At 44.1% G+C, this 27,793-nt stretch overlaps 1 protein-coding gene across 2 annotated transcripts; it reads right to left on the bottom strand.

Moving 5' to 3' along the window:
- Positions 1 to 1,099: 1,099 nt before the first annotated feature.
- On the bottom strand, positions 1,100 to 27,793 carry sema3d (sema domain, immunoglobulin domain (Ig), short basic domain, secreted, (semaphorin) 3D). Of its 2 annotated transcripts, none has more exons than XM_076142377.1 (18): positions 27,545 to 27,793; positions 20,649 to 20,920; positions 16,781 to 16,941; positions 15,244 to 15,306; positions 15,031 to 15,150; positions 14,846 to 14,939; positions 14,227 to 14,355; positions 12,896 to 13,032; positions 11,018 to 11,132; positions 10,782 to 10,851; positions 10,540 to 10,684; positions 9,764 to 9,986; positions 9,501 to 9,589; positions 9,258 to 9,299; positions 8,325 to 8,476; positions 6,739 to 6,803; positions 6,479 to 6,612; positions 1,100 to 2,227 (listed from the first exon to the last, which is right to left on the bottom strand). In XM_076142377.1, the coding sequence occupies exons 2-18, from the start codon at positions 20,854 to 20,856 to the stop codon at positions 1,775 to 1,777; spliced, it is 2,400 nt and encodes a 799-aa protein (XP_075998492.1). In that variant the 5' UTR covers positions 20,857 to 20,920; positions 27,545 to 27,793; the 3' UTR covers positions 1,100 to 1,774. The 2 variants fall into 2 exon arrangements, with proteins under 2 accessions (XP_075998492.1, XP_075998491.1); XM_076142376.1 differs by having other exon boundaries at positions 8,325 to 8,482.

The following is a 27,793-nucleotide window of genomic DNA, read 5'->3' on the forward strand; positions in this document are numbered from 1 at the left end:
ATCAAATTCATTTCTTCCTTCTGTAAATCTGCCTTTGTTTCCCTGAACTCGTTTTCCTCGTGTGACCCCCAGCTGTTTCTGTCTGCCTCTGTCTCCAGGCAAGTCATCCTTACTCATTAGTTCCTCTCCAGCCAAATGTAAAGGTCAAGCTGACTCCATGTGCAGCAGTGTTAAGTAACTTCAACACACACACACACAGAGGATTAGAATGTGATTTTCAGCTCAAGAATGCTGGTTTGTGTCAAAACCAGAGGAATAACTTGTTATAATCTTGTTATATTGATGACTTGTTGGTCTCACACTTACAATCTCAGTCTCTTCTCTCTCTCAACCTTCTTAGCTTTTGCATTCTATTATCACCACCCTCCTTGCTTTTGTTTCTGTTTTTCATTTGTAAATGGTGTTTTAGGTCCACAAAGGTGATGGGCAATTCAAAATGCAAATGCAGAACTGGTGGAATGGAGAAAAGCATTCAAAATATTTTCAGCATTTTGTACATAAATGATTTACACTTACAGCTGTTTTTCTCTGACAAGCTCCATTGTCATTTTGCACTTCAGTGTGCATTGATTTCCATAATATATCCGTCTTAGAGGCTGCTCCAGTCCTCCCCTAGTGTGCCCATAAGCTGTTTCTTTTTTGGGAAGATGTGGTTTGTTCTCTGCAGCTGTCTGATAAATAAACAATAGACATGGAGGAAGTGCTTGAAATATTTATCGTCTTTGTTAGGTCAACTAGATACAAGGATGGTATAAAGGCAAGGACGCTTCTCTATAAATGTTAACACCATCTATTTTCCCATACAAACGGACTCGTGATCAATACAATGTGGTCAATAAGGAACATTAAGGAATAGGACATGGACAGAATTACAACATTATCAAGTATGCCTGTGCAATGTAATGCAGTCCAATACCAATACCAATACCCCTAACATATCCAACCTTTTTGAGGCGGGTTTTGAGGGATTTCGGCCACAAAATGTCTAAAATGACATTATTTCTGTATTTGGACTTAACAGAACTTTAATGCGAGTGACAATTTCAGAAATGTAGGCACCTAGACAAATTTATTTAAATAACTTGACAAAAAACAAAAATGTGTGGAATTGATTTTATACAAAAATATGACATTTTGCACAAAACATAATACACCATTATCATTGTATAGTGATACAAATCGGTAAGTAGACTACACTGAGCATGCTTTATCTCCTGTACAAATACTATAAATATTTACAGTCATTCAACGTGAATGCATGTCTCATTACCAAAAAAATCTAAATCAAAACAAAGTGTTAATTATTATCAAATCATCGCCTCTGTTTCATCTGTTTGGAGAAAATATTACAGGTGAAACCTATCAGGACGGACAGTCATGATGCTGAGCTTTGCTGTATTAGTTTATCTACAGTATCACGGTAATTGATGTAATGTAACTGTAACAATGTAAAAGACATAACCTGAATATGCAAAAAAGCTCAATGTTAGATACAAACTAAATCACATCAAAAGTTGAAATGTTTCTGACGTTATGCATCGCAAAATAAAGTCAGTGTCCATTCAGCTTCTGTATTATGTTTTCCTTCTGTCAACTGGGCAGAATAACAATTCCACTTGTATCCAAAATAGTTAACTGTCAGGCAAGGGCTTTCGTTCCACATCAAACTCAGGATCGGTTCCTGATTCCTCCTCCTTTTTTCAGTTCTTTGCAACTTTTACTTCATCATCCAACCTCTGAATATACACATCTTCACCCTTTCAACCGCCCCTGTCTAATGTTTTTTTTCACTTCCCTCCACCCTCCTTCGCTCCCCGTCTTCTCTCTCCTCCCTTCTCTCTCTGTGGTGTCGCCTGTTCCTGCTCTTCTTCATCTCTTGGATGTGCTTCCACTTGCCTCTTCCTCTCAGCCTCGTCGACCTCTTTTCCAGCCACAGCGAGTCGCAGTACTCCTCCAGAGAGCCCATGGGCAAGCTCATCACTTTCTGATAGTCTTTGTAGTGCTGGCCGGCCCTGCCGTGACGCAGCTCTAGCACGGGCTCCTCTGTGGGCTTGGGCCTTCCGTCCAGCTGTCCGTGTGTGACGAGTCGCAGTGTGAGGCGGAGGAGGGTGTGTGTAAAGCGGGTGTGCTCCTGAGCTACGCAGACATACACACCGGCGTCAGAGGCTTGGACAGAGCGAATGAGGAGTCCTCGATTGGTGTGTACGACTCGGTCATCTAGTCTGATCTGGGGTGAAAAAAAAAAGATTCACACATGAGACTCTTGTAGTAATGTGACTACAGTTGCAAAACGTTAATGCAACTCACATCTGTTACAGCATTAAAACAATAAAACAAGCTGTGTATGGTTCTGACATATATCTACATATCGAACCTTCACTGCAAAACTGCTTAAATTCTGTGTATCGCCTCCCACGACTAATCAATCAGCGTGACTACATAGTACCAAACACCTGCACAATACCCCCCACCCCGTCTACACACATACATCTTAACGCTTGATTTGTATTCAAGGTGAGTTAAACGTGGTAATGACCCCTGAAACGGGATGCATATTGAATGGGGTGTGATGAGTGTGTGGGGGGGCAGAGGCCACCATGTGGTGTGGAGAGATCTTCAGATGCGTGATGAGTGTCAGCAGTAAGGAAAGGCAAACAAGTGTCTCTGTGTGTGTGTGTGCATGTGTGTTATGTGCTTTGTTGTGAAGGTGTAAGGCTAAGTAGAGTGCTAAAGTTTACGGTCCTCTTCTTTCCATGCAGAATCTCCCATGATTCATCAGGTGGTACGGCTGCTGTCAGGGTCTAAAACAACACAGCTGCGCTCAGAAGAGAGGGAAAGGGTTTGAGTGTGTGTGCGCGTGCGCGTGTGTATCCAGTGTGTGTGTGTCGGGCCTGTGGTGCATTTTTAGGCCTGACACTGATGATGTGTTGTGCATCCCGGGGCAGACCCTGAGGAGCAGAGTCTTTCAGGACCTTGACCCTGACTCACATTAGGCTTATTCATCTGTCTCCAGTGACATTCTTGTTTCCCATCACATTCTTTGCAGTGGAATGGTTTTTCAAGCTTTACAAATTAGAGGTATATACTCAGCTGTGACATTATTTGGCACCTACAATCCAGCTGATTCCAACTGTAAAAACAGTAAAATTATAGTATGATCAAATTTATTGCCTAAGTTTGAGTATAATTGATAGTGATAAGTGATTTGGGGTGTCGCCTCACAGCTAGAAGGTTGCTGGTTTAGATCCAGCTTTAGCCTTTTTATATGACGATGCACAAGTTATCCAAAAGTCATGCATATTAAATTTGATAAAGCTTTTCAAATATTGCATCGTAAAAAAAAGTTACTGCCAAATACATAAATGTAAATGTTTAGGATTGTATTATAGTGAGGAGTGTTGTAAATATTCCCCCGTCCCCCATCAAGTAAGTATATTTCCAAAAATGACATCCTTGGAAATGACCACAGCACTAAAATGATTCTAAACTAAGGCCTGCGGGGGTGCTTGGGGTCATATCTAAGATAATTCCATTAGTATCTGTGTTTGCCTTCCAAAATCAAAGCATCTGTGATTGAGTTGGAACGCCAGACATGTAAACTCACACAGATGGTAAGTCTCAATTTGTATGCTTGTGTGTGTGTGTGTGTGTTTATCAGTACTTGTGCATGTGTTTAAGTGCAAAATACAGAGAGGAGAGTTAATGAGCAAATGCACAGAATCCTGTGTTTGGAAGGTTTGTGAAGGATAATGGAGAGTATATGTTGTTCCCATGCATTGGAGTGATGTTAAATATCCCCCAGGATGATATTTAATGCCGTGCATGCTTTTCTTATTACCGACTCTCTAACGGACAAACATTCCTGGCTCCAGGAGCGAGAAGCGGTTTTATGAGAGGACAAGAACAACAAATGTGTGTAGGAGTGGAGGAGGAGGGTGGTATTGGAGCAGGTTGCAGGTGCTGCGAGCAGCTGTTTGGGGGTTCTTCTTCTTCTATGTAAGCCAGTCAAGGGGCAGCGAGAGAGGACAGAAGGACACAATACAGGACAGAAGGTGGGAATTTGCAGAGACACAAAAAAAGTACTGGGGGAAAGAAAGTAACAAGAGCAGAGAGTGTGGAAGTAGGAAGTATGTGTGTGTGTGTGTGGGGCGGGTGGGTGATAAGGTGGGAGTGATGAGGACGGTTGAGAGACAGAATAGAAGAAGGGATGACAGACGAGGGGGGGGGAAACTGAGTGGGAAGCAAAGCAGAGGAAGTTGGGAGATGTTGAAACAAACCAGACATTTCAAGCATCACCTGCTCCAGCTGTGCATGAGGCCAATCACAGCGCCACTAAAGAAGAAAACCCTTCATCACGAAACCTGACAACCAAAGACGGAATGTATGGCACATTGACATTAACAGAGAAGGAACAGAACTGACAATGAGCCAGAGAGAACTGTAGATAGTTTAACAGCTTCAGTTCCTATGGAAGTGGATTTGGTTTGTTTAAAGTGACGCTGAGACAACGATGGTCTGCAAAACCAGTCTGTGCAAACCACGAGGGGCAACTGCAGCTAATCTCCTCCACTGACTCTATGTATGAAATCATGACTACAGCTTTTATGTCTCTGGGCCAAACCAAACACAAATCAGTCTTATCCTCATGGCTGTTTACACATACGAGAAAGAATCAAACCAACATTTGCATAATGGATATGAGGACAAAAATGATCAGATAATGCTGTGCTTTATATCTTTAGTGTGTGACTCCTCCTCCTGCATTCACTCCATCACTTTACTGTGGGTGTACAATAGCTCACATGTTATTGCATGCCTGGACACACAAACACCAAAAAAACACCCCCATTGTGTTCATTACCCCAAAACACATGGCTGTCCCTAGGGGGCGTTCTGTTATGATTTCCGCTGCAGGGGATCATAAAGAAACACACACACATTCATTCACACACATGCAGAGCCAAACACAGAGCATTCTATAAAGGCACGCACAAGTCCATAGTGGCTCCTGCACCTGTTAGTCTGTTTACATTCACCCCTGGGAGAGGGGACAGGGGGACCGGGTGTTGGAAATAAGTGGGAAGTGTGGACAGAGATGAGGAGTGAGTGGGCAGAGCGGTGAGCAGGGTTGGTAGTGGGTGGAGGAGAGAGAGGGGGAGGGGTGGGGGTTACAAGTGTGTTTGGGATAGGGGAGGGACGGACACTGAGGTGCTGACTAAGCAGGTCCCTGACGTCTCATTCAGGAGATGAGTGTCATCGTCAATGAGTTCCTTTCCGCACCTCCAAGACAAACACATTACCTGTCCCCTGCCCCGTCTCTCCGGGTCGTTGGTTTGACCCCAGAGGACATTTCTTTCACAGCATGTTTGATTCTTTCCGAGGACAACGAAACAACAAACATCCAATTTTGCAAACAAACACAACATTTGTACCACTTTTATGACAATTTATTGTTTGTTTGTTTGTTTGTTAAAGCTGGGTGCAAAGTCAGCATTTTCCACTGCTTCAGAGTGTGTTTTTCATTTTTTTGTTGTTGTCTGATCAAACACCGCTTCATCTTTCTCCCCCAGAATGCCCTAGAAAACAATCTGCGGTCATAAATTACCCTGAATTACTCACAGTGGCCCAAAGGACACAGGAACTGCGTGCGAGCAGCACACTTTGTAAATGTAAGCACAAAGTAAGACATTGGCCTCATCTTTTTGGATTTCACCTTCATTTTATCATCGTGTTAATTTCAGATCCCTCGTCTTAGTTTTGAACAAGCATAATTTGTTTTATGGTTTGTGAAACAGATGCTGTCCAACCCCATTTCCCCCCCTCCAGGTTCATCTGGTTTCACTCCCTCCTCACCTTTCTCAAAGACAGGGGAGCTGTGGAGAACTTTAGAGCACCCCGGACGCTCATAAACATCAATAATGACTTCATTCGACTTCGCTGGAACCCTAGATCGCTCCTTTATTTCCTACGATGAATGTGACTTTTGGGTACTGAACCCTGCGTTTCAGGCGTGAGCAGAATCCCCACGCTCCAGAAGCTGTGTTTTCACCTTCACGAAGACGAGCAGCACCGGCAGCTCGGTGATTTGTGGCACAAACAGCGGTTGACAGGTTCAAAACCTTACCACCTGTGAAGCTTTACGTCAAAGATGATAGATGAACGACTTAATTGCTTTTGGGTGTTTTCGAGCCTTTCTGTAAGAGGGAATTATTACATAGTGGTTACTGTCTACTTGTGGCCTTTATACTTCTCCTTCCACACCTTGTGACCTGACATTAAAACCAGCTGACCCCTGAGATACAGTAAGGCCAAGAAAAGCAAAAACAAAGCGCCGATACGGATGAAGGGAGTGAACAGAGAAAGAGAGCTTTTGTAAAATACTATAATCTGTATGTGTATGTGTGTGTGTGTGTGTGTGTGTGTGTGTGTGCGTGTGCGTGTGCGTGTGCGTGTGCGTGTTACTGTTTCAGTCTCTGACCTCCTCTCGGTGTTCAGATCCTGGTCTCTGTATGTACCAGCGGATCTGGGCCTGTTGAGACTTGGGGATACACTCGAGGAAGGTGGAGTTGCTCTGCACCCCAAAAAGGATCCTTTCTTCTCCTCCACTAAGACCTGAAGAGCACGAGACTGTTACCATACAATCATCCCCGCACTCAGATTTTTTCATCTATATTTAATCTTGATTGGTGGCTCTTAAAAACAGATACAGATGATCAGAAAAGCACAGAAGTTCCTCACCATCCTCTGTGTCCCAACACTGACTGGCTGGGTCTCCGTGCTTGATGTCCTGTCTCCTTGCTCGCCTGGGAAACAAACACACAAAGTTCAAATTATCTCCTTAATTTTTCACATATTGCAAGGAAAGCAAAGGCGACTTTCCCTTCGTGGCTTCAAATGTCAACCTGTGAAATTAAAACTATTTCTGGATACAAGACAAGGTGTTATTGGGGTTATTTGTATAAAGGAGGAGGCTTCAAACATCCAAAAATAGCCAAGGCCTCTGCATTAGAAAAAAAAAAGATGAAGATGTTTGACTGAATGGATGCAGTGTGTGACGACGGTCCAGGGTCAGTTTTAGATCTGTCACAAAATTGGAAAATGTTATTTTAAAAAGCCAGCATTTCAACGCTCAACAGAAGGCTTTATGGTGTGATTCAAGATGCTGACTGCTGCTGCACACGGGACACAAATCACAGGCAGACATCTTCATCTAACCATCTCAGTCTACTCCTGATGCACCTAATTAAGTCTTTACACTTATTTACTTAACTCTGTTACTTTGATATCAATGATGATAAACTATTGAAATTAGCATCCCTTAGCCTCTAGCTTGATTTCCTTCACTTTATATTGATTTCACCTCCTCCTCTTCCTCCTCCTCCTCCTCTTCCTCCTGACAGTCCCATTTGGTGGGTCATCTGTATCTGACACTGAAGATCAGCTTTCAAAGATCCCTGGAGTCCATAAGCAGAGCCTCCACTGTTCCACAAACTATAACAGCATCCCTGCTGACCAATAATGTGGCAGTATGACCTCCAAACTGCAGGCTATAGATTCTGTAGGGCCTCAAAGCGCGCAAGGAAACAAACACCTAACACAGACACACACACGGACACAAACACATGCGCACGCAGACTTTTCCGGCACCTCAAGGACTACACTCTGGAGGTGTGGCGTGACAGTCGCATTAATCACCTGAGGAACAACATTTCTAATCAATGCCGCGGCACTCAAACGGACTAATGCCCTCTGGCAGGAAAAACTGCTGAAGAGGAGGAAAGAACCAAAATAGAAAACATATTTAGCAAGAACTCCCAACTCCTGACAGCCGCAGAATAAAGGACCGGGAGACTTTGGGAAAACACAAGAACACACAGACAACATACACACTTTCACACACTGAATATAAAGTACGTGTTTGTTCATTTGTTATTGGTTGATATAGTTAAATGTCAGGTATAAGTGCACTAAACAGTAACGATAAAGACTGAAGGCAAACCCTAAAGTTAGCACCAAAAAGTGAGTTCCCCTGTTCTACAGACACCCAGACAACTATTTTGTATGCATATTTAATTTCTCTTTGCTATTTGGGATTAGTGAGACCTAATAAGTACAACACGTGAAAAAAAGTGTTATCATATGTGTACTATATATGAATATGTTCAGTAGCGACCCAAAGTGGTATTTATAACAATAGGGGGCAGTGAAAAATGTCCATACCTGAGGACAACAGGTTTAACTTATGATGTATAAAGTGTGGTGCAGGGAAATGTTCACATTTGAGGATGCAGGGTCTCAGGAGGATAAAGGACGTATATATGTACCTCTTTGATGCAGGAATGTATCTGGAACATGTGTATCCATCCCAGGCACAGTAGGGATCCCGTGCCAGGCAGCATTCAGCACAGGCCTGGCCGTACAGGTGACATCGACTGAGTGAGACCTGGGCAAGCCCCTCGCTTGATCCCACGTACAGCTGTTGCTACGATGGAACACACAGCACTCAACATCAAAGGAGGTAACCATAGTTATGTCAACAGCTCATGAAATGAGTTTGCTTTGGCAGAAGACAAAAGTTTGTTCTGTGACACACCCTGCATTGTGACAGACAAATGCAGGTTTCGTTTGAACTTTGAGTTTGTTTTTCCCCTTGCAATTATGCATTGAGGAACATTTCATCCACATTCTAAATTTTGCTCCAGCAAAGTGTTCACACATTGCGCTAAAATTGAAGTTACATTAAAATTAATTAAAGAAGTTAAAGAAGGTATTCCAAGGATCTGCTAGAACTCATCTAAAGGAAAGGAGCTTCCAAAACTTAACTTCCAAACAAGCCCTGAAACAATTCACAAGTGCGTGCGCACACTCACACGCACGCACACACGCACACACACACACACACAAACACACACACATACACACACACACACACACACACACACACACACACACACACACACACAACACACACACACACACACACACACACACACACACACACACACACACACACACACACACACACACACAAACAGACAAAGGTCAAATGTTGCTGAAGATTAATGGAGGCTGTGATTGGGGATGAAGTGTCTACTGACACCTCTGACCCTTAGATAATGAGGGGGAGAGGGAGTTCGAAGAAAATGGGGGAGACTTAAAGAACAAATATACTGAGATGTACTGTAAGGAAAGGAACAAACGTATACGTCTGGAGAAAAAAGTGTGGGAATATAAAAAAGATGCGAATGAGTTCGAACCTGTTTAGAGGACATCTCCATACTCAGGATGGGTGTGGGAACCTGGAAGAGGGAACACAAGTACTCTTAGTTTTTCAGCAATGAAACACTTCTTCATCCCTCTTGTGAGTAAAAATGAGAGACAGGTGTATTCATTAATGGCTCAGACAAATGAAGCAGAATATGAGAGTAAAGACCAGCTGACAATGACCATGTAAGAGTAAAGTTGACTCTAAATATTGTATGTATGTTGTGTGGAAAAACCTTGAACACTTGAAGTTCTTCTAGCACCACTTCTTCTGTTGACCAATTCTCTTGCGTAATGCTCACCACCTTCAGAACTGAGCCGGTGTCTGAGAGACAGAGAGTGGGAAGAAGAAAGAGAAGATGAGGCTTCCAAAGGTTTTTGTCCTTGTCTTGAATGTGTCCCCAAAAATTTAACCACAGCTTTGGGCCAGAGACAACTTATAGTGATCTACTGCCCTCTGCTGGTGAGTGTACTGAACGTGCAAGAGAGTGTGACTCACCTGTTCCTAGGAACATGACCTCATATTGACCATCCTCTGCAAAAACTCTGTCCACGACAATCTGGGTCAGGGTGTAGTCCACGCGGACGCTGGTGAACACGGGTCGGCCAGTCAGAGGGTAGACGGAGCGATACATGAGCGGGTGGAAACGGATGAAGCTGACCACCTCATCTGGGAAGTCTTTGGTGGTCTTGATCCGTGGGTCATAGGTCTTACTGGGGCACTAAAGGGTAGAGACAAAGACTTTCCATATCACATTCACCGCTTTAAATCTCGCCTTTCATCCTGGTCATCTTTGCCCTCATCCATCTTCTTTCTACATCACTTAACAGCAAAAACTGACCAATGCCTTCTGTCCAGCAATTTACTGGTGCATGTCTCCCCCTGGTGTGCAAATGAAGAACTACATGTGGCCTTGCACATCTGGAGCATCTGCCTCTCTGGTTTCTGTGTGTATCTAAAAGCCAAACACGGCGCTCACTCAGCTGTCTACCTGAGGCTTACACCAGCTCCCTTAACTTTTCAAACTAAATAAAACAAAGACTTGATTAACAGGTCAAGCAATGTCTCCAAAGCAAAAGTGATGTCATACATTAAATGAAGTCTGCATACCCTTCAGCATTGTGACTGTTTCACCCTTGGATTCAGGCCCACTCTCAAATTAGGCAGTGTTTATTATTTTGTAATCGGCAATAAAGATGAGGTTTTATCTGAAGTAATCAGTGAAAAAAAAACGTAATTTAATTTGTGTTCCATCTGCGTGGCGGCTGACTCACAGTCCCGGGCCGGGGGTACGGTATCCTCCCCTCGTACTCCACCCAGCGATGATCGGGCCCTTCCTTGTGGGCGTACGGTCCGTTGAACACTGCCCGTATGTCTGCCATGCTGTACACGCAGACGGCCGAGCCACGGAAAATTGAGCTGTAGGCAAAAAGTGGAAAACAGAAACCAATGTTTAGAGATGAAGAGGGTCGACCACAGGTGGTGCTTGTGATGGTACAATGAACTCTGAGCAAACCTGGATGTGGTGAAGATGGCATATATGGTGGGGTTCTTCTCATCCTTGGTAGGAAGCATAAAGATGTCCTCTGCAACAAAGAGATCATATAAATTACCTTTATCTATATATAAAAGGTTCAATTGTATTCACTACTATTCACCAATCAGCTCCACTACTGGCAAATATGGAAATTAAGTGGGGGTTATTTTCTTAGAATGAGAATGATACTGTATCCCTGCGTATCAGTCACTTACGGAGCTCGTCGAAGTGTGTGTCCACTCCGTCTGGACCCGGGATGGAACACACAAGTCTGGCTTTGAGGAAGGTGGTCCATTTGTTGGTCAGACTCCTCAGCCCACCCACATCATTCTGAAACCAAACCACAGTCAGCACACTGCAGCTGTCCAACATGGCCAAGAGACAACTGCAATTAATATCAAAGGCCACAATCCAAATGTAATCTATCTAATGGATTTAAACACAGAGACAACACACACACATACACACGCAAGCACAGTCGACTCCTATTTCCCACACTAATTAGGAAAATAAACAGGTAAGCCACATGTGTCCTGTATGGATCTGCTTATTTAACAAAGCACAAAGGAGACCTTCTTGTTACTTTAATGACAGAGAGGGGAAAGAGGGGAGGGATGGTAAAGAGAAAGACTGAAAAAAGAAGTGAAAAGAAAAAGAAAGAAAGACGGAAAGCAGCTGAAGGGCAGTACTTTGGCTGAGGCTGCTTCTTATTTTAGCATATGAAAAACAGTAGAACTATTTGAGAGAGTGAGAGCGTTCAAGTATCTTTGACATGCTTAGGAAGCTTAGAGGAGCCTCCCCATTAAACAGACCTGTGCACTAACTGAGTGCTATAGAACAGACCATTATGGCTGAAAACACACACACACACACACATACACACCCACCCACACACACACACACACACACAACACACGTGTGTTTCAGAGTCAAAAAACCTAGGCATTTAATGAGGACGTCTTCCAGTTGGCATAATCTTCAAAGGGGATAGAGGTGAAGTACTGCCATTCCTTTTACATGCTGGAACACACACACACACACACACACACACACACACACACACACACACACACACATCCATACTGAAAAAGGACAGGGCTGTAATCCAGAGGAATCTCCTTCCAGTCTGCTTTACAGCTTACTCCCAAGTCATAAATACTCTAAAAGCTTTTCTCTAAGAATGTAGCAATAGACCTCTGAATGCTCTATGGTCTCGTCCCACCTGCAGCGCCCTAATGTCATTACTGTAAAATGCAGCTCTCCATACTGAACGCTGTCCCAATTACTGCTGAGTCAGCTCTGCAGTGGCCAGCATGCTGTCCTATAGAATGTAATGGGTAATGTAACACAGTAATCCAAGAACAATAATCATGCCAATGTTAATGACGTTTCTGATGTCTGATATTCATCTGATCGCTCCAGAAATTACAAAATATACCTCCAGTGTTTAACTGTTAAAAGAGAAACCATACATTTCCTCTCAGGGGGGGAGGAAATTAACTGATGACTGAAAAGTACAAAGATCGTTCAGCTACAGTACATCCATCTCAATGACTGTCTGGGGAAAAGCACTTGAACCGCCCTGTCAGCACAGCACAAAGGGGTTCGACTGTGATTTAACCCTCCTGACAGCAACAGCAGCCACGCTACTCTTTTGGAAGACAACAAAAAGAAGAATGCTTTCCCCCCCGGGGAGGCATAAAGCAGCTCTGCAGTGGCCGACGCAGAGATCTATTAGATGGGATCGCTGTAGGGCCGACGACTCCTCCACAGCCTGCGAGAGGGTCTGACCAGCAGCCTGTCCCTACTCGCCCATCCATGTTTCATCAACTCCACATCTTCCCATTTGCCATTCCTCCATCATTACCATCTGGGTCACACACACACACACACACACACACACACACACACACACACAACACACACACACACACACACACACACACACACACACACACACACACACACACACACATCCGGGCCGAGACTCAAAGTCTCTTCAGTCCTGCACAGCTGTATTTTATTTACTTGCTTCCTAGTCTTGCCACCGAACATGTCCCAACTATCAACGCCGCTCCCGTGCAGCACCTCACCTTGCAGACCCGAGCCACGCGGGATAGAATGCTCTTGTCGTTGCCTTCCCACGACACCTCTCGGAAGAAGAAGTACATCTTATCGTCATCTGGATTGTAGGTGTCTGAGATGGGGTGAGCAGATATGAACCTGGCCTCTGAAGACACAGAAAGGAAAGGAGGCAGAGGAAGGGAAGGGGGTGTTAAAAGAGCCAGGTAATATTTACAGCTTCGCTCTGCAGCCTCAAAGTGCACATTTAACTACATTTATTTACAATCTCACTCTCCTACCACATCAAGTTCATATCATTATTAGTTCATATCAAAGACGCTTTACTCTGGTACCCAAGAGCAAGCATCAGCTCTTATTCAGACGAAAGGCTGTGTGTTGTTTGTATTTCCTAAGCGAGAGATGGCAGAGAGCAGAGGGGAGCAGAGTCTTTCAACAGCGTGTTGCCGTCAGACTCCTGAATCAAGGGGAAACCGGTCCAAAGGCTTAAGTGTTGCAGTGACATTACATCAACATTAGCTCAACTCCTGGAAGCGGAGCCAACCACCGCAGGGTGATTCCCCCGACTGGAGCGGCTTAATGCGCAACCACTCGGCCATGTTGACAAAGGGTCATTGTTAGTCCTGCAGCACTGGAAAGATGTTCCACAGCCTCACTGGAAACACGGAGGAATAATGTGCTCTTTCTCTTTCTACAGTATATGTGCCTGTCTTGCACACACACACACACACACACACACACACTCACACTGGCATCAACCTCTCCTCAATCATGAACACACTCTCAGAGACAATGAGGTGACACATGGAGAGAGAGAGAGAGAGAGAGAGAGAGGGAGCTAGAGAGGAGGGTGGACATAATTACTCCAAACATCTCTGACACACAACTCTGTGGTTGTGAAATGTGGAGGCCATGTGTAAAGGTTTAGATCTTCGTGACAACCCACCACTAGCAGTCTAGACTGGAGACGTATACAGAGAGAGAGGACCCGTCCCCCCCCCGTCCCCACTGATGACACCGTATGTTTATACGTGCATCCGTGTGTGTGTGTGAGTGTGGCTTTATGTGGTTGTGTGACGGAAGACCGTGAACTTTGTGGCACACTGTACATTCCCCATTAGGTGTGGTCCCTGCTCTGCGATGGCATTCATATAAAAGTTCCAGCCAAATGAATAAGTGGGCTGTTTCCCTTTGCACTGGAATGCCAATAACCATCCTGAGGGCACAGAGGGACTCTTTGTATCAGCGCAGAGGTTAAAGGTTTGCAGAGTGGAGCAAAAGCAATAACAAGTTATGGGAGCACTCTGCGCGTTAATGTGGATATCTGCCAGCATGTGTGTACCGTTGATCCAGTAGTCTTCAGAGATGTCCGTGCGTATGTAGTACTGGTCGGGCGGCGGGCCGAGGGAGCGTGTGAACGTTGTGTCTTTGCCAAGGAAATCTGAAGCTGTGCCGGCGTATAAGTACTGATCTGGCCCCAAAAGAGAGATAATAAAGTGTCAAACATCACCCGGATGAGTTCAAATGTACAAATGTAAACTGATTATAACTAAACTCTGTCTGATGCTGACAGTAAAATGTGCAAAGCATGAAAGCATCATATTTAGTGCACAAAATCGTAACACATCCTTCCTCACATTTTATGGTTTGTATTACAGTTTTTCTTTTATGATTTTCAATGACTAACACATACTTCAGGAAACAAGAAGAGAGAAGTCTTGTTTACAAGTTACTGCCAAGTCATTTTGTGGACGGTTGAGAAATCTACGCTCGCTTCTTTGTTGACTTTGATAACTCAGAGCCAAATACTAGACAGAGACACTTCCAGGCATATTCACTCACATGGTTGAGAGGAGACATAAAGATCCAGATCTAAGATGAATTATTATCAAAGAAATGTTGAGGCAACAGAATTCTGGTGTGTGAGAGCTAAAGGAGGTGTAGGAGAGATGAAGTTATACCTGTAAGGACAGAGGTGAAAGGCTGCCTCGGATCAAAAGGACATTTTAATCGGCCAGACTCCACCGTGCCATGCAACAACTGGAAGACACCATCCTGACGGGAGACAGGAAGGACAATAAAGCGTCACAACTTCACTCATCCGCACTCTCTTCTTCATCGCCTTGTGCTGTTGTTTGTCTTTTACCTCTCTGTGCCCTGTGATTTCGATGAAAGCGCAGCTGGGGTTGAAAGCTCCCGTCCCACAGGCATAGACGTGTGTTCGATTGTAGTTGTGCAACACCCGGACGAAGTTAGCACACTCCAGCTGGGACAAACGGGGACATAAAATGAGCCACGGGCCAAAGTATGACGGCAAACTCTACATGACTTTTGTTGCGGTAGAAGCAGACGCACTTACATTTGCATTTTTGCCTGCCAATTTGCACATTTCAACTCTGTCTCGAGAAGCAGGCCAGGAGATCTAAGGACAGACGGATAAAAGCAGCAACATTTCATATTTCACTCAGATATTATAGAAAAAATAATAACCATATTGCAATTATTTCACTTTTTATTTGAATGATCTCATCTGACAACTCCAGGCACTGACATCAGAGCAAGCCATGGAGGTTCCTGTGTGTATGTGTGTGTGTTATAACAGGCTTATGTGCTTAGCCTGTTACCTCCCTTAAATCCTACCAAGGGGAGCTGTCGCCAAACTTTACTCATGGGTCTATAGAGCCAGAATCTCCATGCAAACACGGCGGCACGCATGATTAAACTTCTTATGATTCCATACGATTGCATACCGCGGTGGAATTCATACAGAAAATCAGTCTTACTGTGCTGGAGTTAGCAGGTACAGTGTGTTGCTTGTGAAAAGGCTTAAACTGGTTTGGAAATCCAGAATATGAAATGATCATGAGCCAACTTTCCCCCCAGTAAGTCTGCAGTAAATTCTTTACATAACAGGAACCTTGTAGAAAGCGAGGTGTAGTAAAAAAAAAAATGCTGGCATGTTCGCTTGTTGCACTTTAGGGCCTGGGGGTCCTTCTCCAGGTACAGCTTATTATTGACTGGTTGAGAGTGTGTGTGTGTGTGTGTGTGTGTGTGTGTGTGTGTGTCTCTGCGTGGTCATCATATTCATTGTCAAGGTCAGGTCAGGAAAGGTTGAGCGAACAGGACTTCTGGTGGGTAATCTCGCTTGCATCAGTATCGGTGACCAGACTGGCAGTGGAAAGACAACACTTTGAAAGCAGGACTAAGAGTTAAAACAACAAGATAAAGATCAAATAAACACCATGTCGTCTCGCTCGTGGATCAACCGCAGCTGCGTAAACACGTGCTCACATCTACAAAACCTGACAAATGGCATCCCTCCAAATGCATTTGTATGTTTGCGTTTGTGTGTGTGTGTGTGTGCGTGCCTCGTACACGTGCGTACGTATGTGATCCTGTGTTTTCGTTTGTACCTGTGCGCCCATGTGCGTGTAATTACAGCGAGCGGTTTGAAGCTCCGTGACCCTGACCTGCCCAGACAGATACTATCAGACTGCTGATGAGTGAAACGTGAACAAAGTAACACGCGCCTGACTATGGCCCCGTTCAGCAACACTGCGATGGAAAAAACAACAATCTTACACCAGCCCAGTATGATGATGGCCGGACAGGTGTGAGAGTCACCAGGTGAAGCTCAACGGGCCTCTCTCTAATAATGAGCAGCTCACGGCACATAGCTGAGGTTATTAGGGTGTTTCAACTAACTCCAAGCATGAGATTGCTTGTAAGTTAGATGGAACGGTCGCTTTTCTTCTGTCAAAGGGCAAGCAGACACTTTAAACTCCTCTAAACACTTCAAAATCAACCTAAACAACCCGACGACTTGCCTAAATAACCGAGAAACCATAAGAGACGATATTTAGTGTGTGTCTCAAAACTTTTTGTGACCTCTGTACCTTTCTGGGACGCCTGGACAGATTGTCGGGGTCGAGCCAGTAGACGTGATCCTTGGCACCCAGCAGAAGACGACCTCTCTCCTCATCCAACAGCAGAGTGTGAGAGTGAAGGCCATCAGACGGACCTAAGAACAGGGACACGCTGCCGCCTTGCAGTAGCTCTGTGGAGGGGGAGAGACAGAAGTGCAGAGCTGTAAGTGTGCATTATTTCAGCATGATTTCAGTGTCAGAGCTGAACTTTCCAGCTCTTTGCAGTTCACCCATACCAAACACCATACGAGACGTCAAGGGTTTCTACTTCTTCTCCTTGACAAAAACACGTTTCGTCTTGACTTGAACCTACCCGATCCTTTACGGTTCAACACAATAACTACAAGCGCTGATTGAGGCGAAGATACAGAAGTGGAGATTTTGACAGCAAACCGCTTGAGGTGCTTCGTTATCTGATATCACCAACAAGGTATTTTTTAATAGCTGTAACCTTCACCCACAAACATAACTCTGATGAAAGTTGATGAGGGAGATGCTGGTAGTTATTGATGTTTCTACAGCGGGCAGTCTTGCACTGTTCTATTCTAATCAGACCTCATTTACACATGACTGATGAGCATCAATCAATCAGCTGCAGCTCAAACCCTTAATGAGCCTTGTTGGATTAGATCATGACCGAGCGGGTGGAATACCTGTCGCTCACCCATTAGTCAACACTAAATAATTAATACATGTCTCTGTTAATGATTTGCATAGCAACAGTAGCGACATATATCGTTAAGATTTGAATAATGTCGATTATATCAGGCTGTGTTGCCATTAGTAACCAACAGTGACAGTTGGTCTGGTCGCCACAGCTCTCAAGGGCCATTATAAGGAGTTTTCTTGGAGCTCAGTGCTGAATACGTTCTCAGCACAGCGCTGTGTCCTTGGCTTCCTTGATCTGAGGAAATCTCATCTATCACCAGGCTCTTTTCAGTCCAGGAGTATAGCAACATGCCTTGAATAAACACTGGCTCAACGTGGGGGAGTCCTGCGGGAGTCTCTCTGAAAGGATTGACACTGTGATTACCCTCTTGGTGTGAAGGATTGGAGAGGTTACTAACCTTCAATATTTGAACTTCTAGGACCCCCTCCACACCACGCAATCCTGCTTAATACCTCCTCCTATACACATGCTCACACACAGTACCCCCACAGGCTCATATCTTTCACCCCACCACACACACACACACCATGCACACAGCCCCCTATGCCCTGAGCAGACTAGACCTCAGAGACAGATTAGGCCTGCTAGCCCTTGGCTAACGCTAATCTGTTCTGTAAACACGCGGCATTGTGAGCCCATTGAAAGAGCTCGCTTAGCTATTGCGGCTTAGCATAGAGTTCTACACCTTTCTCCAGGGAAGGGCCCGGCCGCAGCTCTTGATTGGCTCCTCTGGTGGAGCTCCAACGTCATTCCGCATTTTCATTGAAGACGCCACCAAGCTGGCACACAGCCAACATGTTTAAGCCCCCGCTGATAAACTAGGTCTAAGATCTATAACGCTAACTATTTTACTCCACTATTTTACAGATTCAGACATCCTGGTACGACTGTGTAATGTGATCCTTGGCCAATCCCTCAGCTGTGCCTCCTGTCTGAAGGTGAAATTAGAGCATGAAGCGGCAGGGTTATTGCTGTATTGATGCTGTATATGAATCAGCAACATGAGCTGGAACAAGATCCATTATTTAAACATGGATTACTTTAATATTCATCAAGTCAGCCAACTGTCTATATTGAACTTAGCCTGCTGTTTTTGTTTTGTGATCCCGGTTCGAGGTATGTGATTTATATTCAATTTAAGATGTGCAGTGTGTGGTTTCAAAACACGCTGTTCAACATCACAGCCAGAGCAAATTGTTGGTCAAAGTTAGAGTATTCTTGAATTCATGAGCAGCTAAAAGAAGAAAGCTAAGAGAAAATGTCTTTTTTTGTGAGTAATAAACTGTAGTTGATGAGTTACACAGGCCACAAAACTCAAAATATACTAATATACATGTGGAGCAGCTTTAACCTTCTGATCACATGTCATAGCAATTCAAGTGCAGAGAATATGAGAAAGTATTTACATCATGAGCAGATGATTTCATTTTCCGTGTGGCAGAGAGCCATATCGCCTCTTGATAAATCTTTAAACATTCCCCCCAAAATGTCACAAGGAAAATGACAACTATTGGGTTGCTGGGAGGGAAGTTCCTCTGAAGTTGTTTGGATGTTCACTCAATCAGGGATGATTTCCCTTTGATCATTTCACTGAAGCTGTGCCTTTTTTCACTGGATGATGTGATGTTTGAAGAGTAATCACTGCGGATGGTGTGCTTTTGAAATCTGTGCGCACTGATGAGATGATGGCAACATGTGTGCATGATGTGTGCAAGTTGGGTTGCAGATGATTTTGTTTTTGATGGAGTTTTCTGTGCATGAGGGAGCCAAACATGGGCACTGTTTTATCCTCAACTCTGAGGTTGAAATGATGAGGATCAAACTCAGCGGACACACTCGTATGGGATATTGAAATATAGATTTGTCTTACGGCTCTATCAACATAAAAAAATACATACAGATGTGAAATAATGAAGAGCTTATTTTAAGGAACTGTTTTGCTTTGAATCAACGTGAAATCAAAAAGTGGAGCTAAACACTGACATAACTGCTGGGTAAACACTATTCTTAGCTGTCATTATTCCTGCTGCTACATATATTTATGTTGGACGCTCAGGACATAAATGTGCATCTAGCTCCAGCCATCCACGGTTTGGGAAACCTTTGACCAATGGAGAGGCTTTGGAGATTGAAGTCTGAGTGAGTTTACTTTTAGATCACAGTGGGGATTTAACTTTATGGAGTGGGACGGACAGTAGTTCATATGTGTGGTTTCTTGTACTTATAAGAATGTAAAGAGCAGAGGATGAAAAGGTTGAAGGAAAGTTCTCACTGGAGTTTAGAATGAGTTTTAAGGGAGTAATAACTTTGCTTCCCTGCCATGGCACAAAGCAAACAGACTCAGCTGACGTAAAACTAAACACATGGACACACAGTGCACATAACCATAGAGGAATGGGACACACTAACGTACACACAGGACACTCTGCTATCGACCAGGAACATCAATATGAAATGTATGATGTATATGTGCCTTTGCTCTGCAGCAACAGTGTATTTCATAAAGAACATAAATATTTCAGAGCATAAACCTGACTGTGATACATTTCATGTGATATGGACTCTTTATCTCAGATTTTATGTCAACAGAGACCATTAGAAGATTTTGTTTGTTTCACATAATCACACAGAACAGAACATTCTTGTCCAAAAGAATGGAAAACATGGAGTTATGAGCTGTATTAATGGAACAATCAGTTTAAATCTTTCACCTTTTGACTTCTTTCTGTGCGCCCAGGGTAAAGCAAAGACATAGAGACAAAAAACAGAGAAACAGACTTACAGAGAGAGACGGACAAAGTGAGACATAGATCTCAGAATGGGCACAATGAGTGTACACAGATGGGCTGAACCTCTGAGGGGAAAACATAGATGAAGAAGGGCTAAAAAAGGCAAGCAGCGGCATAACTCAATGGAAGCGCGGCAGATTTATGACTCTCTTACTCCGCATAGATGCATGCGCAGTGATGATGAAGGCGGCTGGCATGCTGCTAAAGAAATCACATAATATTTCTTCTCTCTCCACCTGAGATAAAATACGCTGAAATTACAACAAATCACACAAACTATTTTTCCCCCTCTCAGACTGCTCTTAATGTATACAAAGTGCATTAAAATAGATGTGATTTAACAGTACAGTTCATAGTTTAATCAGCTTCCATTTCTTACCTTTGTGGCTCAGTTTGACCCGGGGGACACTTTGTTTGATGGTTGCTCCACCAGGGAGGAAGGCCAACAACATCAATCCCACTAACAGGACCAGTCGGCAGGACAGGACCTTAATCGTCTTCCCCTCGCAGCCATAATTACTGCGAGACACACAGGACGTAGCCCCAGCCTCATCCGGACTCTGAGTGCCAGAGCCGTCTTTCTTCATGGCGTGCGCGTGTGTGTGTGTGAGTGTGTCTCTGTCTGACTTCACTCTGTCTGTTTCCACAACCCTGGAAGGAGACCAGTGTAAAGAGTCAAGTTAGGGAGGAGCTCGGTGCAATCATGTCTGTGTGTATGACTATGTGTGTCTGTGTGCATGTCCGTGTGCGTGTGCCTGTGTGTGTGTGTGCGTGTGTGTGTGTGTGTGTGTGTGCGTGTGTGTGTGTGTGTGTGTGTGTGTGTGTGTGTGTGTGTGTGTGTGTGTGTGTGTGTGTGTAGTGTGTAGTGTGTTCTAACCTGATGTAGGACATATATACACACAAACTGCAGTGGCTATTCAGCTGTTTCACCATGGAGCCCTACAGGCATGTCCCCTCTCTTTACCCATCATACATCAGCTGTTGCCTGTCGCTGGCTTCCCCTTTGTGTCCCTTTTAAATCTGTTTGCCCAAAACAAAAGGTCAAGCTAACAAAACAGCCACATTCTGCTATCCTTCAGCCAGTCCAGCCTCTTTCAGATTTGCTCCCTCTTTCGCCGTCTTTTCACATGGATAACTCATTAATTTCATTACCTAAATGATACTTGCTAATAGTTTTTGTATAAGCAAATGACCCTGTCAGGTAGGCCTTTATGATCTGTAAAAAATGGGCCGTGTCCTGTTGTGGACTTCACACTAAATTAAAGAGGCCAATAGCAAAGACATTAGTGTGCACTCAGTGAAGAGTGTGCAGCAGAGTGGAGTGAACGGTCAGTCATGGGAACTCTCCGGCTTTTCTGTAACTAACAAGCAAGGGGAACTTGAGGGATGAGCGCTAAGTGCACTTAGGAGGGTGTCATCACTGAAAAGGTGCTCAAGCATTTGCAAATACGACGATACGATATCATCACAGTATGCCTCAGTGTATCCCTGCACATTAAGCAATCATCTTTCTATAAGAAAATCCAGGATAGAGGCATTAATGAATTAATTTAAAGAATGCACGTCCTCCCCTCAGCCCTTATTGCTTCCTCTCCCTCTTTCCTTTCCTTCCACCACCAAGCCAGATAACACACATCAACCTGTCTCGTGACAATGTAAACAATGTCAACCTTAATTAATAGATCTGCTGCAGTAAACACACTCACATATCTCAAATAGTGCAAATGTAAAAACCAAGCATGTTCCATCTAGTTCATGAATTTGGAATTTTGGCAAGACGACAACATGCCACTTAAGCCAAACATTGTCTCTGCACGGCCCAAGAAATCATATTAGGTGGCACACATGCCTTTATTTATTCAAGCCTACACACTGACAGAGATTTGCATTGTAAGATAAAAATGTTGTCGACGGTATGCTGTCAGACAGATGCCAGCTGTAGAAGTGCAGCTCGTCTCACTTCATTTATTTTCTTTGTTGAGTTTTGTCATATGGTGTTGGAAAATTGAGTTCATTATGAAGAAACAGGGCAGAGTGTCACCAATCCGTGCACTCCCTTCGCTTTAAAGCGGAGAGGATCAGAGCCCGATAAACACACTGTGGTTTATTTAGGATGACAAATTGAGGCACCTTCACACCTCTGGGGTTAGAAACACAGATAAAGAGCTGTGTGTGATTGATGAGCAGCTACAATTCAGCGTCAGCGTTCGCATGGGGGAACGCAGCCTGGTGGTTTGTGGAATCTTTGTGAATTTGCGCATCACTAGGTTTGCAAACTTTGTAACTGTGACACCCATTTCACCCATGTCAGTGGAGTTCATGTAATGCATCTCTCTTCACCGCTCCAGTGCCCACATCTATCAGCAGTGCGTGTCTGCTCAGCACCCGTCGAGAAGAATGACTCCCAAACAAAGGAGAACTCTCGAGTGTTGGAAGATTAAAAACACTCCATCTGTCGTGAAAGGGACGGGAACAAGGGATCGGCGTGAAATGCAGCAGGCAGAGAGACGTCATGTGTGCTGCCAGTCAGCCGGCGCTTTGGCAAGAGCAGGGGAGACGAAAGGAGAGAGAAAGAGGCGGGAGTGAGAGAGAAGAGAAAGAGACAGCTTGTGCCATGTGGGTTAAGCTAACATCTCTGTTTCCTGGCGGGCAGCGGTCCCTGTTGTCTTTGGCAGCGTGGCCGGCACGCAGCGCGGGGGGCGATGGGAAACAATTCTGTTGGTGATGGCGACAGATTTAAAGTTAGCAGCCAATGCGGTGCAGCCGGCGTCTCATCTCAGCCTGACAGATAGTATCTTAGAAGCGCCAGCGTTCCCCAGCGACTATTAATTAACAATCGCATAAAATCTCGGAATCAGGATGCAAGCTGACACCGGGAACTTAACGGAGGTGAACTTTTACTCGTCAATATAAACCCGGTGTAAGTTGTCAGCAGCCATAAGGAGGGAGCAGATGGGGATGAAGTGTTTTGTCCGTGGGCCTTCTCACAGTGAGACCACCCCTAATGAGGCATTAAACAACATGGAGGTGCCCTGTAGCGCACAACCATTATCAAATCCCTCCATCTCCACAGGACCGACTGCATTAGTGTGGCTATTTGTCTTTATTCCCTGACCACAGGCACTGACCTGGCAAAACAACATAGGTAATTGTTTCTAGCTCTCAAGACATTCGCTGTTTTTCTTGGCAACAGTCAATCAACTTTTTTCGTTTTGTATCTTTCTTTCTTTTTTTGAAACGCCGAGTTTAAGCAAGCATTGTAACTCCCCGATGAGTCTGTACGAGTTCACATCTATCAGGGAAAACACAGGACTGCCACCAGACCGCACTGTTTGTGTTTTCACCCGACACAAACTATAAAGCGTGTGTGAGGAGCTTTACATTTTCTCGTTTAGCTATAACTAACAGCAGTAAAGGAAGAAACACAACACTGATCAAACACAGAGAGCACTCAAACATTTACGCATGTCAGAGCGCTGTGATGTACGATGTATTTGTAGGAGGGGTAGTTTGATGTTTCACCTTCCGTAGCAAGCTAAAATGATTTTTACAAGCCTGTCATTTTTATATGCCTGCCATAAAAAGCTTTGTTTTCCAAAAGATCCTCATAAAAGGCAGTAATATTCATCATAAGCGGTCAACATCTGTGTTTTACCTGATGTATAAACCGTATGTTGACAGCAAACTGTTGCCAGAGAACATGTAAACACCAGAAATGGAATACTTGCTGCGAATGAAACATTAGTCTGGACAGAGATCAGAACGCTTCACTGAAACACGACCACACTGAAGCTTTTTTGGCCTCTTCAGTTTCACGAGGTGTTCATGTCTCATTGTTTTTTCGTGCCATAAAGTAAACACCGCGGCAGCAGCCTGTGATTCATTTTAGATTTTAATCTGAAACATTACTCCCCCTTATCTAAATGACTGCCGCACCTTTCAGAAACAGTCTGTGTATCTCCCAGGAAATTAAACTTCGCTCCAAAAAACCAAGCGTAGAATCAATTGCCCAAACAGCCCATCGCACACAAATTAAATCATCTGAATACGGCGATGAAGACAGAGATGTGCTTTGAAGTTGAACATGTTACACTACATCAGTATAAATAATGAATGAATGCGGAGTAGAAACATGTTAGCTAAGGATATTTAATCCCTCTCTGTGGGCTGGAAGAGGGATCATTTGATCCTGTGCCATTAGGAAAGGCTGCACTTCCTGCAACCATTTACTGTCTAATAATTCCTATAAATCACAAACTCGCAGCTCGTCTTGTTACTGCATGTCGCTCCCATAGGCACCAAACTGCACCAAGCTAAAGCTACACATCAAAATCACACTTAAAGTAGCATCAAAGTCACATCATGTTTGCTTGAAACCACTACATGCAAGTATTGTAATCCTAAATGGTCCCAGACAAGAGGACATTCCATTAGAATTCCTTTCGTTTAGGAAGTAATAAAAATATCTGTGGGGAAAACCACAGCAGATATGATTTCCAGCCTGAGGTCCTGTCTGTCCACGTTTTGTCTGTACCTACGCAGTTATCTGACAACGCTGGTAAGGGAATACTACCGGCAACCGCTGGTATGGTAACAGAATACGCCTAAAATAGATAATAGTCTTGTGCTGCCTTTGTTAGAAACTTGCTTTATGTTTAATGTTGCACTTTAATCCTCCCGTCTGTGTCGATGGAAGATTAACCCGAGCTCCCCTAGTCAACCATAAGAACCCAACGTATGCAGGTGAAGGGACGGGTGGGAGGGGGCGTGGCCGGGAAACGACACTGGATCTGCGTGGTTTAACCCTTTTGAATGGAAATGGAAAACACAGTGGAAACAAAGTTGAATGCCTATTCAAAATGAGCCGGTCATGTAACCCTGACAACACCATATAGATAAACATGCCAAGAGATTTGTTGATAAGAGACAACAAAACAAGAAACAGTACACATCCTGTGGAGGGTACTCTCTCTCTCTCTCGCTCTCTCTCTCTCTCTCTCTCTCTCTCTCTCTCTCTCTCTCTCTCTCTCTCTCTCTCTCTCTCTGTGTGAGTGTGTTTGTGCATGTATGAACATATGTGTGTGTAACCTAATCCCATCCCCAGGTAGGCAAGAGTAAAGCAACAGGGCATGACTGATCTTAAGTGCTCTCACTTGCCTCCGTATAGCCTGAGGATACATGGTTGCACCAATCTATGCAATGCAACAACACTTGTGAAGAGCACCCTAAGCTTGTACAGGCAGAGGAGTGATTCTAGTGTTTCGTCTCAGCACTAGGAGGTCTTACACTGGATGGTTAGAAGACTTATGCTCCACTTCAGTGTAGACAGAAGGGCCACTGAGCAGCAAAGCAGGCAAAACCCAGCCGAGCCGTCTGCCTGCAAGTCATTGGCACCTAGCCGTTGTAGACTGTACACACACTAACATCACAACTGAGGGTTCCCTGCTTTGTCTGTCCACACCGAGGGATTCTGGAAACGTGGCCATATAAGGGCAGGCCAGTGTGCCGCGAGGCTAAAAGACTGTTTTAATAACACTTTCCACCCAAAACCTGTAGTGTTTTGAGAAAGAACTGCCTCAGTGTTCAGTTTTCATCACTATCCAGGAAAAGCCCGAGCACAAACTCCGTGACGCTGTCACAGAGCGCAGGAATGGTGCTCTAGGCCATTCAAAACATGAAAGTATACTCATGCCATGGTTTCGGGGGGTAATGTTGAATTCGTCCAGGCACGCCACACGGAAAACAACAGAATTATTGTTCACCGGAGGCTCGGGGTTTGCACAGCTTGGGTTTGGATTGATTGATGTTTCCTCCTAATACGTCGGCACAGTTCCCACAATGACTTATTGTCAAATCAGCTTCCCTAATCGCACCAGAGCTTTCAAGGAAAATAGATTAAGAGACAATTTCAGCCACATCTTGTATCTTGTCGTGGCTTTAAAGTCCTTACAGACCTAAAAGCTCACAAATGCACAGTCACTCCCCGGGCTGATTTCTTCGTAAGCGCACAGCTGTGTGTGCTAAGTATGCCTGTGAGAGATCACCTCCATGATGTAATGATTGGCTGGTGTTTAAACAAGCAAATCAGAGATGGTTTTCTGGATTGTCTCTGTGGGGTTATAGAAAGAGAAATCATTTATTTACCTCGGTCATACTGGATCAAAAGTACAAATTGGCTGCCAGAGAACTCTTTCTTTGCCTCTCCTCCACAGCCCAAAGCTTCTTATACGAGGGAGCAAGATAAACCTTTAAAAGGAGCGTAAGTGGAAAGTGGGTCCTTGAGACCTTCGGATATACAAGCAGGGGGAAAGGATGGCTTGATGGCTAAAAACCCACGCTACTACACACACACACACACACACACACACACATGACTGGGACGTTTTCCTTTCCTGCGCTACTTCACAGTCAACCACAGAAAAACACACAGGGAGCTTTTTCCTCCACTGCAATAAGTTTAATGTACTGTTAGATCCCCAATGTTAGAACTTATAGGATATGACCTAATGGACTGAGGTGTTTAAGTGTACGGTCCCCTTTTAATTCACAATGTGCTGCAGCTCTCTGAGATCTGTCCAAACACCTTTGTAACACCCATCCAGTGAATGACACGTGTTTCCATGTTTAGCTCATGATTCATACACTCCAAATAATAATCCTCATTGCATATTCCTTTTATAGAGTTGCCTTTCCAGCTCATGGAATTTGTTTAAAATGGTATATTATCCTCACATAAGAAGTTCAATATGAAGATTGTGTACTTTCTTATATATTTGAAAGATTTGAAAAGTGTTTGGATTCCAGCAAAGAGGAGCTGCTCTTGATCAAAAGGCTGGATTGGCCAACCTTTTTTCTGAGAACACATCTGTCCAGCAGTGTCCTAGAAGAAGACGCCAGAAACATCTATCTATCTATCTATCTATCTATCTATCTATCTATCTATCTATCTATCTATCTATCTATCTATCTATCTATCTATCTATCTATTTATCTATCTATCTATCTATCTATCTATCTATCTATCTATCTATCTATCTATCTTCTTGAAATGTAAACATGTGGCAAAATCTAAACATATGTCAAAGTGCTGTAATGTGGAATAAAAAACATATTAACAGATGTTTCTCATCTTTCTTCGTATCTATCTAATCACTGCACAGCCAATAATTCCGTCAATATCAGGAGCATTTACATCAAATTACTTGAAATCAAAGCTGCGTGTTGCGAATAAACTTCTCAATCTTTGTTATTATAAACGTTAAAGTTGCACCTTACCTGCGTGTGTAACTCGATCTCACGCTGTGGACACAGACTGGGAGCGACTTGACTTACGCACAAACAAAAGTAACCAAAAAATGAATCACGACACTTGCGCAAACTTCTTCCCACCCCAAAACAAAGCACAGTGGCTGGATAAACAAGCTACTTCCCACTATTTCCCGACTGCGCTTATTTGTAGTTCAAACACACAACTGGCGCTCCTGGACTCTAGGCGCACCGCGTGTGTGTGCGTGTGTGTATGTG

This window comes from Genypterus blacodes, unplaced genomic scaffold, assembly GCF_046128005.1.
Source record: "Genypterus blacodes isolate CSIRO-AG114 ecotype Tasmania unplaced genomic scaffold, CSIRO-AGI_Gbla_v1 ptg000021l_1, whole genome shotgun sequence".
NCBI lineage: Eukaryota > Metazoa > Chordata > Actinopteri > Ophidiiformes > Ophidiidae > Genypterus > Genypterus blacodes.

What these genes read in the sequence shown, in the direction of transcription:
- sema3d (XM_076142376.1), bottom strand. Translation starts at nt 20,856, where the DNA reads ATGAAGAAAGACGGCTCTGGCACTCAGAGTCCGGATGAGGCTGGGGCT. An exon ending in GCGTGGCTCGGGTCTGCAAG is followed by an intron (nt 11,133 to 12,895) that starts GTGAGGTGCTGC and finishes GTTTGGTTTCAG; the next exon opens with AATGATGTGGGTGGGCTGAG. An exon ending in TACATTCCTGCATCAAAGAG is followed by an intron (nt 6,804 to 8,324) that starts GTACATATATAC and finishes TTTGTTTCCCAG; the next exon opens with GCGAGCAAGGAGACAGGACA.